This window comes from Drosophila mauritiana, chromosome 3R, assembly GCF_004382145.1.
Source record: "Drosophila mauritiana strain mau12 chromosome 3R, ASM438214v1, whole genome shotgun sequence".
NCBI classification, from domain to species: Eukaryota; Metazoa; Arthropoda; class Insecta; order Diptera; family Drosophilidae; genus Drosophila; species Drosophila mauritiana.
In genome coordinates this window covers 4,380,472-4,393,001 of record NC_046670.1, presented here as the reverse complement: position 1 = coordinate 4,393,001, position 12,530 = coordinate 4,380,472, and the positions used below count along the sequence as shown (strand labels likewise).

At 42.1% G+C, this 12,530-nt stretch overlaps 2 protein-coding genes across 8 annotated transcripts in view; both read left to right on the top strand.

Annotated features, from left to right (window-relative positions):
* The window catches only part of LOC117142380 (protein AF-10-like), a 28,395-nt gene that overhangs the window by 2,932 nt on the left and 12,933 nt on the right, over positions 1–12,530 (top strand). For 4 of the 6 annotated variants that reach the window (XM_033306314.1, XM_033306311.1, XM_033306313.1 and 1 more), the window contains exons 3-5: positions 32–228; positions 288–1,735; positions 2,105–2,195. In XM_033306314.1, coding sequence (XP_033162205.1) covers positions 32–228; positions 288–1,735; positions 2,105–2,195 — 1,736 coding nt within the window. The remainder of the gene's footprint in view (positions 1–31; positions 229–287; positions 1,736–2,104; positions 2,196–12,530) is intronic. The other 2 variants (XM_033306312.1, XM_033306316.1) reach the window with 1 other exon arrangement.
* LOC117142382 (muscle LIM protein Mlp84B) lies at positions 3,431–7,648 on the top strand. 2 transcript variants are annotated; one of them, XM_033306321.1, is made up of 2 exons: positions 3,431–3,524; positions 5,345–7,648. In XM_033306321.1, exon 2 carries the CDS (start codon positions 5,423–5,425, stop codon positions 6,908–6,910), a length of 1,488 nt encoding a protein of 495 aa, XP_033162212.1. In that variant the 5' UTR covers positions 3,431–3,524; positions 5,345–5,422; the 3' UTR covers positions 6,911–7,648. The 2 variants fall into 2 exon arrangements, with proteins under 2 accessions (XP_033162212.1, XP_033162213.1); XM_033306322.1 differs by lacking the exon at positions 3,431–3,524 and adding an exon at positions 4,465–4,538.

The window sequence follows — 12,530 nt, the reverse complement described above, 5'->3', positions numbered from 1 at the left end:
ATAATTAATTACAATCCGTTTCCATTTTCAGCTTGCTATATTTGCCAGGAGATTGGCAAACCAACTCGTTCCAATGTCGGCGCCTGTATGCAATGCAACAAATCGAATTGCAAGCAGCAGTTTCACGTCACCTGCGCGCAGAGCCTTGGATTGCTCTGCGAGGAGGCTGGTAACTATCTGGATAATGTGAAGTACTGCGGCTACTGTCAGTACCATTACAGCAAACTGGTGCGTATGTGAGGGATAGCATTCGTGATTTTTCCGTTCAAATTCTTGATACTTTGCAGAAAAAGGGCGGCAACGTCAAAACAATACCTCCATATAAACCCATTCAACATGACACCTCTTCCGATTCGTGTTCGTCGCCCGAGAAGGAGATTGATTCTACCATGAACTCCGCGACAACCTCGGCCACAAGCCTAAAGATTACCAGCAGCAGTGGCAGTGCTGGTGGCAGCAGCAGTGCTTTGAATGCAAGCTCCAGTGCTGGAATCTCTGGGGGAAGCGGCAGTGGGAGTGGCGTCTCATCTTCCTCAAAGCAGCGCAAGAGCAATGCATCCAGTAAATCATCTAGCAGCAGTAGTAGCAGCTCGTCATCCTCAACAGGAGGGGCTCCCAATCCCTCCTCGAGTACTGCGCATTCGGGAAGTGCTAGCAATATGACAGGAGGAGGAAGTTTACTACCAGGCAGTAGCAATATCGGCAACATCAGCAATAGTTTAAACAATAATCTGCCCGGAGGCAGTTCGTCAACCAGCAGTGCTGGAAACGTGCCTGGTGGAAGTGGGGGAACCCTATCAGCTTCGAGCGGTGGTGCTACGCAATCGACAAGCGGTCAATCGTCAACAGCACCAGGGACCACCAAATCTTCGGCCAGTAGTTCGAGCAGTAGTAGCAACAGCTACAAGGAGAAACATAGCAAAAGCTTAAGCAAATCCACATCCAGCAAGGACAAGGATGGAAAAGATAGCTCTAGCAATTCAGCGAATAACAATTTTACAAATTCATCTGCATCATCAACATCTTCCAACTCCTCGTCGACACGGGAGAAATCCTCATCAAAGCTTTCGAAGAACAAAGAGTCGAATCAAGTACCCAGTGCCACCAGCAGCTCAAGCACAACGAGCAGTATCAACACCCAGCCCAGTTCGTCGACTTCAACTGCTACGGCTGGATCGGGCGGTACTGGGACTCATGTAAGCAGTTCTGCTGCCAGTGGAATCAACTCAGCTCCTTCCACAACTAATGAGCATTCGAATCATGCCCACAACCTTAGCACAAATGGAACAGGAGCCGGAAGCGCAGCCGGAAAGATGCAATCAGCCAGTAATCTGAGCACCAGTAGTTCTGGTTTTGGATCGGATCTGCGATCAGTCAGCACATCCTCAAGTTCCACTTTGAACGACTCCACCGGAGCATTCGGTAGTAATTCAAATTCAGAAAGGGAGAATTTGTCAGGCGCTGGATCGTCGACAAGCAACATGCCCGGAACAATAGCTCCTGGTACGGGTGGCGTATCTTCCAGTGCGGCCACTAATCTAAGCACCAATAAGGGAGGCTCTTCGTCATCGGCGGCGAATAGTCTTACATCTACGAGCACTTCCTCGGGCAGCTCCTCTAACTCGTCATCGAAAAAACGAAAAGCGGATTCTGCTAAGTCCAGTAGCAGTATTTCCACCTCTGGCTCCGCTCTGGAGGATAACAATAGGTGGGGAACGAGAAACGCAAAGAAAAGGTCTTTTACAATTTACATTTTTCAAAATTTGGTAGTTACATAGTTTACGCCTGATTTCAAAAGAAACAAATGGGACTGTAGTGGCACATCTATGATTTGCTAAATTGTTAATTTATCGAATTATCAGATGCAATTTCTAAATAAATTGTCATAATTAGAACATAATATATATTTAAACAGTGCCCAATGTTTCTGAGAAACCAGACTTTTTAAATATGTTTTTGTAATTTCATTGAAAAAGGCTACTTTTGGAATCCGTTTCGTTTATTGTAGAATATACTAATTAAATAACCCCGTATAAGACCTTTTTCTACTGAAACAATGTATAGAAGAAATCACACTAATTATATTTTTCGGTTGTTTCCATAGCATAATATCCCGCTTTGATGTCAAAGATGTTCATGTTTCACTGACGCCTCTAACAGATTTTGAGAAGGAAATCGAGAAGAGCTCCAAGAGGGTAAGTTCAAATTTTCTTTGTTTATCTTTTAGCATACTATAAATAGACTGATAAACAACTCAGTTATCGTTCCAAAATATTGAGTTTATAAGAGCTTTTTGCTTTTCAAGAAACTTGTTTCGGATCTCTTGAGTGCTTTTCCGAAACCGTCTCTTAAAGTGTTCTCTCTCTTTTTGGATACAAAGTTGCTATATTAATGATGGTTCCCATTATCTTTTACACTTGTATACATCTTGTCATTTAGTTTTTCCAACCTAAAGAGTGATCTAACCCCAAGAGTAGGACAGAGAGTACTACTATATTCGTTTCACTCGCCAAAAGTTTTGAACGCAGGCGCCTTGCCAATTTTATGTATTATACTTATAAGTGGAAATGCAATTGCAAATGCATGTTAAAAATGTTTTGAGAAATTCTGCCGAAGGTGCGCGTTAATTATACAAAAGGTGTTGCCCACCCGTTCTTGTCTTAAAGAAATTCCGTGTTTTTCAATGTTACCCCTTGAACTGCGAGAATTTCGATCCATTTTTAAAAATGGTGTGTTTCGAACGAAATTAAATATTATATTAGTTTGTTATAATTTTGATATGTAAGCTAAGAACATCTGCATTTTTGTAATGGTACAAGAAACTTACTAGAAGGAGCATACTTTGAATTCAAAAGTAAAAACGTATCATTAGAACTAATATCAAAATTTTTTTTCTTAGTAATAATATTAAGAGGTATTTTCTGGCCGAGTTGGACACCGTCATGTCTGTTTCTATTTTTCCGATCTGATTGATGCTCAATGATGTACCCATGCCCCATTAATTTCCTTTTGAACCAAAAATGCATGGCAAAATATCGAATTTTAATTAAATGCAAATGCGCACGTTAATTTATTGATGTTGAAGTGCCAATGTTCCGAAAGACAGGCATGCAGTGACTTTGAACAAGACAGTTGAACCATGTTTGTTGGTCCAATAAAACATCAAGATCATCTTTTTCGCGTTGTCATGAGCAGCATCACCTGGAATATTCTGCTATAATATGACCGTATATACAATTTATGAAAGCACATTTCATGTATACTAAGCTTATTGTATACGTGAGAGCAGATATTTTGTGATTTGTTGGGATTGTTGTTCGGATCGCTAATGTATTTATTGTTGGGGCTATATAGTCATCCCTATCATTTTCTCTGGCGACAAAGTTGCCTTCGTGCCGTGTGCAGACAAAGACTCAAAGCGCTTGACAAATTTTTCAGCGCGATCAGTCGAAAATCGTTGTTAATCGAAGCTAAACTAAAATTAAGGATATTTCTCTTGCGAACCTTATTATTACGAACGAAAAGTAAATATCAGTTTTTTGTCAATGGAAAAGCAAAACCAAAATCATCAACCACGCATAACCCACTAATTCTAATTCAATAATTTGTGTTGTGTTTGTCTAAAAAATATCGGTTCAAGCTCTGCTAAAAACCAAACGCGAAGCGATAAAAATACAGTTTTGTCAAGCGATCGTTTAAATTTAGAACTTATGTGTAATTTGGACCATAATATGACCCACAAATGAGAGGAGGAATGTATGGCTCCACAGAGGAAGCATTTTTCCCACACACTATTATTTATAGATTCCGTTTTTTCGAGTGTGAAAAAACTTTACGGCAACTGTCTCACTCAATAAAATGAGAACTATTTGCAAGGAGTTTTTTTTTCAACCGAGTTTCATTCAAGTACAAATCATCGTTTCAAATCGAATAGCCCTTCTGAAGTCACTAACTTTGAATAGGGAAAAATTAAAGATACAATTCTTACTCACAAAATTCTTCAAATACTGCAACCAACTTATTGCAAGTTACAACGTTGCTGGCATAAAGTTCAAATGTTTTGCAAAAGTATTATATTTAGTCGGGAATATAAACAAACTCCCAGATGCCAATGCTGTGCAACTTTACGATCATCTTTGATAATCTCCCACTGGAATGAATGTGCATATAATATACACAAAATATAGCGAACATCCAAAAAAATGAGATACGGCCAAGAAAAAGCGAGTGAAGGATATGGAATAAAAAACTTTTCGAAGAATCGAAAAAGTTTAAAAACCGCAGACGCATACCAATATGTTTCCATCCCACTCTCTGGCGTTATTTGATGAAAACTGAAATAAAACGAAGGAAAACTGCTCCGTGTTGCCGCATCTTAAGTTTCTCAACTCGATGTGCTGAGCAGGAAAACTCAGTGGCAGCGGCGAAAAGTCGACCGCGTTGCCGTGCCGTGTGCACTCACAATTATATAGACTAGTTTGCTTTGAGCAATCTTCCAGTTCAGTACTCGGCGCTTCCGTGTGTGGTTTTAGTGCGTTGTAGGTTCCGTTCTATCTTGGCTATAATACACTCACACCCAACGGTTGGATATCGCCAGCTCTTAACCGATATTTTGCAGGCAGCAGCAAAATACCATTGCAAAGCACCTGACTAATCCATCGCAATCGCTAGATAACCAGATTACCGGCCAGGGACGATGCTCATCTGTCGGCGGTGCTTTAGCTGTGACTCAGTTTTAGAACACCCAGATATGTACATATATATATATATATATCTGTCATAGTCATTTTTTGTGTGTGCTTTCCCAAATCTATCTACCTGTCTGCGTTATTTTTATACAACATTTTCTGTATAGATACACATTTATTGCTCATGTTTTTCTCTGTGTTCTGTGATTTGAAAAATTCCTACTTTATTTTTTGTTGTCATGAGAAAGATGTTATTTTTCGATCATTAACATAGGAATCTTCAAATGAATTACGTATACATACGTCCGGTTGGGTAATTTTCTGGCACGGGCGATGACGTCTCGACTGACAGATAAGAATCTTGATAGATGATCTACATAATGCATAATTGAGGAGAAATTCTCGACTGTCAAGTTGAATTTGTAATAGTTCACTGTAAACAAGCGTCTTAATCTTCCTAATAGGTTAACACGTACATTAGCTTGAATTAACTAGTTGGGCTCAGAATAATTTGCAAACCATTTAACATACAAAAATGGCAGATGCTTACCTCATCGCTTTCATCACCACCGAAGCTTCAACTTTCCTGCATTTCCCAGCAGGACTTACGCCACGATCCCATCGACTCTATGTGTTCTTCTATTTTGCAATTTCAGATAATAAACCTAATAAGTATAGTAATTGTACTCGCGTAGATCATTTTGATAGCGTTAAAAAACCGAAACACAGACAGAATGCCTTCCTTCCAACCGATCGAGGCCCCCAAGTGTCCGCGCTGCGGCAAGAGTGTCTATGCTGCCGAGGAGCGTTTGGCTGGCGGCTATGTATTCCACAAGAACTGCTTCAAGTGCGGAATGTGCAACAAATCCCTGGACTCCACCAACTGCACAGAGCACGAGCGCGAGCTCTACTGCAAGACGTGCCACGGTCGCAAGTTCGGGCCGAAAGGTTACGGCTTCGGCACTGGAGCGGGCACCCTCTCCATGGACAACGGGTCACAGTTCCTGCGCGAGAACGGCGATGTGCCGTCCGTAAGGAATGGAGCCCGCCTGGAACCCAGGGCCATTGCTCGTGCCCCCGAAGGTGAGGGCTGCCCTCGTTGCGGTGGCTATGTGTACGCCGCCGAACAGATGCTGGCCCGCGGACGCAGCTGGCACAAGGAGTGCTTCAAGTGCGGTACCTGCAAGAAGGGTCTGGACTCGATCCTGTGCTGCGAGGCTCCCGACAAGAACATCTACTGCAAGGGCTGCTATGCCAAGAAGTTTGGACCCAAGGGCTATGGTTATGGCCAGGGCGGTGGTGCTCTCCAGTCCGACTGCTATGCTCACGACGACGGAGCACCGCAAATCCGTGCCGCCATCGACGTGGACAAGATCCAGGCCCGTCCGGGTGAGGGTTGCCCACGTTGCGGCGGCGTGGTCTACGCAGCGGAGCAGAAGCTTTCCAAGGGCCGGGAGTGGCACAAGAAGTGCTTCAATTGCAAGGATTGCCACAAGACTCTGGACTCGATCAATGCCAGCGATGGTCCCGATCGTGATGTGTACTGCCGCACCTGCTACGGCAAGAAGTGGGGACCCCATGGCTATGGATTCGCCTGCGGCTCTGGTTTCCTGCAGACCGATGGCTTGACCGAGGATCAGATCAGCGCCAACAGGCCTTTCTATAACCCGGATACCACGTCGATCAAGGCCCGTGACGGCGAGGGCTGCCCCCGGTGCGGAGGAGCCGTATTCGCCGCCGAGCAACAGTTGTCCAAGGGCAAGGTGTGGCACAAGAAGTGCTACAACTGCGCCGACTGCCACCGGCCATTGGACTCGGTCCTGGCCTGCGATGGACCCGATGGCGACATCCACTGCCGCGCCTGCTACGGCAAGCTCTTCGGACCCAAGGGCTTTGGCTACGGCCACGCCCCCACTCTGGTGTCCACCAGTGGCGAGAGCACCATCCAGTTCCCAGATGGCCGTCCTCTGGCCGGACCCAAGACTTCGGGCGGCTGCCCGCGTTGCGGTTTCGCCGTGTTCGCCGCCGAGCAGATGATCAGCAAGACCAGGATCTGGCACAAGAGGTGCTTCTACTGCTCGGATTGCCGCAAATCGCTGGACTCGACCAACCTGAACGACGGACCCGACGGCGACATCTACTGCCGAGCCTGCTACGGCCGCAATTTTGGACCCAAGGGAGTGGGATACGGTCTGGGCGCGGGCGCTTTGACAACGTTCTAAACGAGTCTATTTTATGTATATCCAATCGAAACCCACATCCATGTCTGTGAACCGTTCCGATACTTCTGTCTAATAACCCATCTGTTTTAACTAACTATCCCTGAAATTAGCTAACTTAGTCTTCGTTTTGCTTCCAACGATTTTTGATCAACGATGCACTGAATGCAATTCAATTTTCTTTAGGTTATGTGAGATTAAGTTTAATATGAAAACAAGAAACAAGAATAAATGCCAAAAACATCTTGAAAACATGAAACTTACGACTCAAAGCGAAACTAACCATCGAACACAGACTAACGAACTAAACGACATTGACCACAACGAAGGAAGCAACTACTGCGAGCCAAAGTCGTTATTACTTTTTTGTATCTTAAACTATTTATTTTCGAAGACCAGCCAAGTATGTCTTATGCTCCAAATCGAAATACCCAGAAGCATACTTTGTGCAAATTGACAAATTTTATACATATACATATACTCTTACGACGAACAATGATGAAAGATATGATGTTGTATATTTAGCTGATTTAGTTCTTACGATATACTTATGAAATCTGATTATTTATAATGATGTTTGAATGATTTCTCACCCATCTAATCTCTTGCATTCTGTTTGGGATGCCAGCCATGGCAGATATAAAATATTATTTATTTATATATATATCAGCGTACATGTTCTGCATACACACACACACACATAACATCCAATAATATATGCCCCAGTGGGTTCCATGAAAACAAAATGATTTCGAAATGGTTTTCGTAGTTTTAATTGATTTAATTGGGTGCGCATACCTGAGATTTCTGCATCTAAACGGTTGGTTGGCAATCTGATTGGAATGACCGGTGGGTGGTTGGGTGTTTGGGTTGAGTTCAATTCTGTTTGTTTCGGGATTGTTCGGTTCGGATTGAGCCAGCTCATCTGGTCTATATATAGCTTGTTCGGCCGACAAACATCGTGAAAAATAATTGCTCAACATACGCACAAAGAACGTTCCCTACATATACGTACAGGAATAAATCCTTGGTTGTGTGTGTGTGTGTGTGTGGTGCCTCTCGAGAAAAACATCGAAATGTTCCATAACCGTACTGAAATGGTTTTCTAAATATAAATATGATGCTAATATGCCTTACACAGCTGACCCGAAAGCTTTTCACAGCACTCAAAACTCTCACTCAAGAGAAGAACTTAAGAGATTGTTTTTAATCGCGCACACTTGTGAGGAATCCTTAGTTATATTATAATATTTATAACACGTGCCTGCTGAGAATGTTGTGTAATAAGTGCTTTACTCACCCACCTAGAGCAAAGTTCGTATTGCTAATGCACTTCTAGAAATAACCCCTTGGGAACTAAATTTTAATGACTCGTCCCACGCCCACTTGTGAGCATTATTCACATTTCTATTCATTTTATTCGAAATCCTCTATAGGTATGATATGGTCTTATGCTCCGTGACGTTGACCACGAAAATACGTTGCCATGGGGTTGGCCAAACTAAATAAATTATTTTTTGTTTTAATATAATTTTTTGTTCAGACACAAATATCAAATAAATCGCCTTCAGCCAGGTGTGTTTACGTTAGTTTTGGTATCGCATTGGCGAGAATATTTATAGACCTTCCGAGTCAGCGTCTATTTTCGAGAGATTTTGGTTTTGAAATTGTTTCGCATATGACACACGGCACTTCAAAAACACCCGAATTGACGAGAATATTTTTGATGATCTCTAAATATACTTGGAGATGAATTCTACTCGTATTCGATATGGCTTTTCTAGTATGTTATTAATGTTCCATTTCTAGCTTTCAATGGCGCGAATAGATTTATGCCGCGACTATTTGTATACCTGATCGAACATGATAATGGCTAAGATGGAGAACATGTGTGTGTGCTGATTTTTTCGGTTTGCGGAAGACGAGTGCAAGGTTTTCCAGTGGGGGCTTGTGTTTACCCACCGACCGCTTTGAGATGTTACAGAAAAGGCGATTGATTGATTAGATCAGGAAGTGACACATTCGAAATGACACAATGTGCAATCGAATGTGCATGATATCAATTGCCTTACGTGACTAGCGTGCATTTAATGGCCAACTTATTGATTTCACATTACAAAGTAAAATGTCCCAGTGTGTTTGGCTTTGGCGGGGGTTAGAATGGAACCGCATCGAATCGGAACCGTTTGGCCACAGACTGACAGTTTTCAGCGGCTCACTGCTGCGCTCATTTGGGCCACCAAATGTGAGGACCAAATTGCGAACTACCGCAGGGAACTGTGGGGGGTGGGCTGAGAACCAAAAAATCAGGAAGCGGAAGGACCTCAAGCGGGTGGTTCGGGTGGCATGTCCTTCGCTAGCGATAGTAGTGTTGCACAGTTTAAAAATCCACCCGCCCAACGGCAGGGTGATAATTCATAATTTGTGTTCCTCTTGACTGTGTCGATTATGAGCGGTTGTCAAATGTCAGGGGAAAACAACTGAGAATTACCGAGTGTACTTGCAACGAAACTACTTTTTATGACACCCTCACTCGGCGGCTGAGGGTTTGTTTTTTTATGATCTTGTCTTCGAAAGTCAGCAGCTCGGCGTGAATTTCACTTTTGGCCAGTTCCTCTTAAATGACCATGAAACTCGCTTCGACAAATACCTTTTGGCGTGGCAATTAATTTATTTCACTTCCTCGAAATGTCGGGTCACCCGAGCAACAACAACACCATGTTTGGGTGTGGGTGGGTCGTTGAGTTTTTATCGAATCTCCGGGTCGCGTGTTGCCTGAATTTGACAAATTCCCGTTAGCGACACGTGTCGCTATATTATTCCTGTTTGGACCTTTTGTGAATGCCTTTAGTTGGGTCTTGTGGTACAGTTATCGACAGCACTGATGCTAATAAAAAAATATGTGGGTAGTTTGGTCCTTGACCAAACCCTACCTCAAAGACTTGGCTTTTCTAAATTTTAATATAATCGTTGGGATAGCAAATTGCAAGCTATTGTTATACTTTCACTGGGATGTAAATAATAATCAACCTGATTCATATTCGAGGTGTGTTGTGCTTGTTTTCAACCCCAAAATAAAACTCTCACGACCTGGCAGCACTGGCTGAACTAAACCGCTGAACTGACACTTGTGTAAATATTTCAGAGTGACATTTTTGTTTTAATTTGATTTTTTGGCAGGCGTGAGCTCCTTACCCTTCTGTCGTTTGATGATCAATAGTGCGTCCTTAATGCGTTTGCTCAGTGGCGTGTGCCACTTAAAAACGTTGCCTGGAGAAATATTTGCACAATTCATTTGATTCCTTGAGTGCTGCACTCTCACTGCTGTTTGTTGGGAAACCCCCTTTTTTTAAGATTTGTTTGTCGGGTTGAACGACCCGCCACTGTCGAGACTTGAAAACATCACCTGTCTGAGCCCGGGGATTGCACTAATTAATGCATGTTTATGTGCTTTATGGTCGAGTTCCTTTTAATTATGAATTGTTCCTATGACAATGAGTTTTTGACAAGAAGTAACTTACAAAAAGCAATGTTGGAATTGCAATGAAACTTGGATTTGTTAAAGAAGATTGATCGTAAAGAAGAAGATTATTAAAGAATATTCTGATATTCTTCAAAAATCTAAAAACTAAAGGCGACATTTAAAGTTCTATTATAATGTATTGGTCTCAAACAATGAACTCGGTCAGCTGAAGTATGTTCGTGATACCGAGTTTTGCCTGTAGTAAAATTAATTTTCCAAGCGGCAACGAAGACGGCCATTGTTCCTTTGCCACCTTTCTGGTGATTCGATTACGGTCGCGATGTTGCAACGGCAACATTTGTGCCCCAACGCCGCCCAACCCAAAAACCCAAAGACTCCCCCTTGGCTTTTGTTGGGTTTGTTTGTTTTGTAAAACAGGCACGTTCACCTGCCTTCCCCCCGCCATGCCCCTCCGCTGTTGCTGCGTCGCCAGGTAAATGCCACTTAACGTTCATTTTTGCCTTTCTGCACCATGATTTTTTGGGCTTTTATTTGCATCGCAAATTATGCTCGCCTTTTCTTCTTCTGCTTACCACTCCAGCTGCAAACAATCTGCTGCTGCTGCTTCTTCTTCTTGCACTTCTTTTATTTATTGCCAATTGCAAATGTCTGCGGTGGCGGTTTCTTCTCTCCCTCTCCTCTCCTGTAAACATTGCCTTACAATTCAATTATTTTTCATTTTCCTGTTTTGTCTTCTCAAATCGCTGTCTGGTAACTACAACAACAAATACGGCTACAACAACAGCAGAGAGAGTAGAATTAACCTGCATGCAGCAATTGCCACCCACCCCCGCCCTCATCGGTCTATCTCGCTCGCTCGCTGATGGGCATTGCATAAAGCACACACAACGAAATACAGAGGTGGTCAAAAGTATTTACACAACGAGCTTTTTTTTCAATTGTCAACTAATTGAAAAAAAAGCTCGTTGTGTAAATACTTTTGACCACCTCTGTATCTACATCTGCGTTTGTTTTTATGTTGCAACGGTCTCTCGCATTGCTCTCTGTATCTCTCACTCTCTTTCTCTCAGAAGTTGCTCTCCGAAACTGTTCTTAGGCTGGCTGGGAACAGTTTTCTTGCATTAAAGGTTATAGTTATAGCAATAAATATACAAAATCTCCATGAATTTGTGTGTTTATTAATACTTTTATTATATTTAAACAATATTTATGGGTATAATATGCAAATAAAGGTGTTAATGCCTTAAGTATTATCCAAGCACATCTGTTGACCGGTCTAAAATTGATGTTACAAGCAATAAACTTCTTAGCCCATAAACAACGAAACACCATTATTATATGCATATGTAGTTGTTCCTCTAAAGCCAGATTTTTATCCCTTTTTAATGGGTCTCATAAAATAAAATAACAATTACTGCAGCGACTAACAGGTACTTCTTGGCCCAGGAATTCCAGTTAGAATTTGCAGTCCCTGCTAACTTGGTCAGTCTTCTTTTAATTTATTGCTCTTTGTCACATTTCTGTTTTGCTAAGCTTTTCTTTAGCCTTCGCTCTTCCTGGTCATTATAGTGCTGTTTTTGCTGCTGCTGCGCTTTTTTATTACATCAACAGTATTACGCCATGCAGTTTATGTTGTTGTAGTTCGGCTGCATTTGAATCCGAATCTTTGTTGCTCAAAGTGAGAGACAAGGAGAGAGAGATAGAGAGTACACTGCGTATGTGAAAGATTCACTTTTACACATCAAAAAAAGAGATGGGAGTTATTTTAAATGTAGTATTAAAATAATCTGAATTTTTGCCATATTAGGCAATTATTGGATATTATTTCTTGATCATGATCTTTTGTAAATATCCTATTTGGATTTCAAACTGAAATATTGGTTTTATGTACAAAATTGTTTGGCACTGCATTTCCTTCTGTGCACCTGAGCTATACCGTTGCACAGTCTATACTTTCGACGTCACTCCTCGTGATGCATGTTTAGTGCCAGGCTTAACACTCAATGGTGAATTCATGAATTTGAATAAATTTGCACCTTGCTAATTGTTCTCAAGTACCTAAATCCCAAATGCTCACTGGGTAACGTTTTTCCAGTTAACTTATGTGCCTCCGTTTGCTACTCAACTCCTTCATGTATG